The 2,123-nt window shown below is 35.9% G+C and overlaps 1 protein-coding gene across 1 annotated transcript; it reads right to left on the reverse strand.

The window, feature by feature from the left end:
- Positions 1-382: 382 nt before the first annotated feature.
- On the reverse strand, positions 383-1,529 carry LOC105456276. The gene is made up of 3 exons (XM_011700223.1): positions 1,387-1,529; positions 792-920; positions 383-689 (listed from the first exon to the last, which is right to left on the reverse strand). The coding sequence occupies exons 1-3, from the start codon at positions 1,527-1,529 to the stop codon at positions 563-565; spliced, it is 399 nt and encodes a 132-aa protein (XP_011698525.1). The 3' UTR covers positions 383-562.
- Between the last annotated feature and the right edge of the window lie 594 nt (positions 1,530-2,123).

Consider the following 2,123-nt stretch of genomic DNA (forward strand, 5'->3'; position numbering starts at 1 on the left):
AAGTTATACCTTTAGAATGAGCATTATACATATTTCTTCATAATGAAAAATGTAAAAAACACGTATTATCGTACATAAAATAATTAATTTCTTTATTGTTGCTATTATTGTTGTTGTATATAGAAATGTCGTATAGATACATATCCTGCATGCAGTAATTATATCTCATTGTAAGGAGTATGTATAGTGGGAATACCGGGTAGACTAGTTGCTAGTGGCTAGCACAAATTATTCATGACTTTTTCAAATAACTCCATTTTTCTTCTATCTATGTTCGGCACTTTCTCGACAATAATACGTATACTTACCTCCATGGATAGACTGTGTTTTTGGATGTTTTGTGTTGATGAAACCGAAGGTCTCAAGATCGCCAGAAATTATCAACGTTTCCATTCATTTTATTAAAGAATCCGTTACATATAGATTAATAGTTTAGAATTTAACAGGTACATAGGTATGATTGTCGATCATCAAACTTATCGATACGTTATTGTTGACGTCAATTAGAAAAAGACTATGTAATCAACTTGTGTATTTTGAACGACGTAAATGCATAATTCTTTTAATCAAATGCCCCTCCTTGCCCTCCCCTGCGGCCGCCCATGAATACAGTAGAGTAGTTATTGGACGTTTGGGGAGGGGAGCGGTTCTCTCCTTGATTTTCTACTGGTTTCAACTGCTCAATAATGCTATAAAAATAATTTTGTTGTTATTTTCTTAAAATAGTAAGTTCTCACTATTTTTCGTAAAATAGTGAGAACAATACATTAGGACATTTTAAGAATACTTACGTTTCGGCGAGTACTTTTAATTGAACGAGTTTTCTCATCATCTCAGTGTTGTTGTCTGAGGAACTTGAAAGACGGTTTTTCGATTCACTCGTAACACGTAAAATTTCTCTACTAATCGTGATATTGTCTCTGCAATAATAAAATATAATAGTTATTATTTAATTGTTTGTCGTGTACTGTCGAGTAAACAATTTTATTAATAATTAGGTATTAGCTAATATTTGGGTATACGATAGTATACCCGTGAGTAAAAAATTATCTAAGAGAAGGAGGGAGGGGGGCTAATAATAAAAAATACTAACAAGAAATACCAGCAAATAATGTTAGTACTATTATTTAGCAATAAAAATTTACATATGGCAGAGTATAGAAATTAATATAACGACAGTGTCGGAACCGTTATACTGTCGTTGCGCTGCTTTTTTACGAGCAACGACAGTACGATTCCGACACTACTGTCGTTAAGAGTTACAGAATCGGGGTACAGGAAGCGGTGCATAAATGATTGCGCGATCAACCAAAAACCTTCTTCCTGGAGGGAATACAGAAGCTTGTGGATCGCTGGACCAAGTCCAGCAGCTTGCTTCATACTTACTGCAAAACCGCTTTCAGTTCTAACGAATTTATCTCTTGATCTGTTGCAGTGAATAAACCGTTCTGTCTTCTTACATTATTCAATATCGTATTAAAGCTGTGTAATAATTCTTCCATTTTTTGGCATATAGCTTGATTTGCCATGTCTGTAACATAAAAAAAAAATTGTAAAGATCTGCGAGAAAGGTTTCCATAAATTGTAATATTATGTGTTATTTAAATTAGAAAATGTCATAGTTTTGTTAAATTAAGTAAAATAAGATTACATATATTAATTGGTGCGCGCGATGGTATTTAGCGGTGCTTTTTTGCTTTGCGCGTGGACGTGAGTGGAAACGAAGAATGGCACGGGACGCGATATTAGGAAGCAACAAGGCGGCGAGCAGCGCGGTACGTCGCGCTGTTAGTAAATCCAATCGCCACATATATTTACGGCATTCCACGTCGTAATTCCTGCTTATTTTTAATTATTTACGCATTGTTTGCGCGCGATTGTCGTCGAATGCGAAGTGTCGTTGCGTTAAAATAAGCGCTCGTCGGTACCGAGAGTGCGGCTCTGATTGGCGCGAATTAATTTATTTGCTGTCTACCGCATACGGTTGCTTTTATTTTCCCTCACCGGGCAGTTGAGCGGTCAAATAATCAAAAGTTGTGGCGTATCGAACCATAAAAATGTTATCTATCGTGTATCGTTAGACACACAGACGCAAAACAGTAAAAGCACATACACGCGCTTGC

Source organism: Wasmannia auropunctata, unplaced genomic scaffold (assembly GCF_000956235.1).
Source record: "Wasmannia auropunctata unplaced genomic scaffold, wasmannia.A_1.0 LD335734.1, whole genome shotgun sequence".
Classification (NCBI taxonomy): Eukaryota; Metazoa; Arthropoda; class Insecta; order Hymenoptera; family Formicidae; genus Wasmannia; species Wasmannia auropunctata.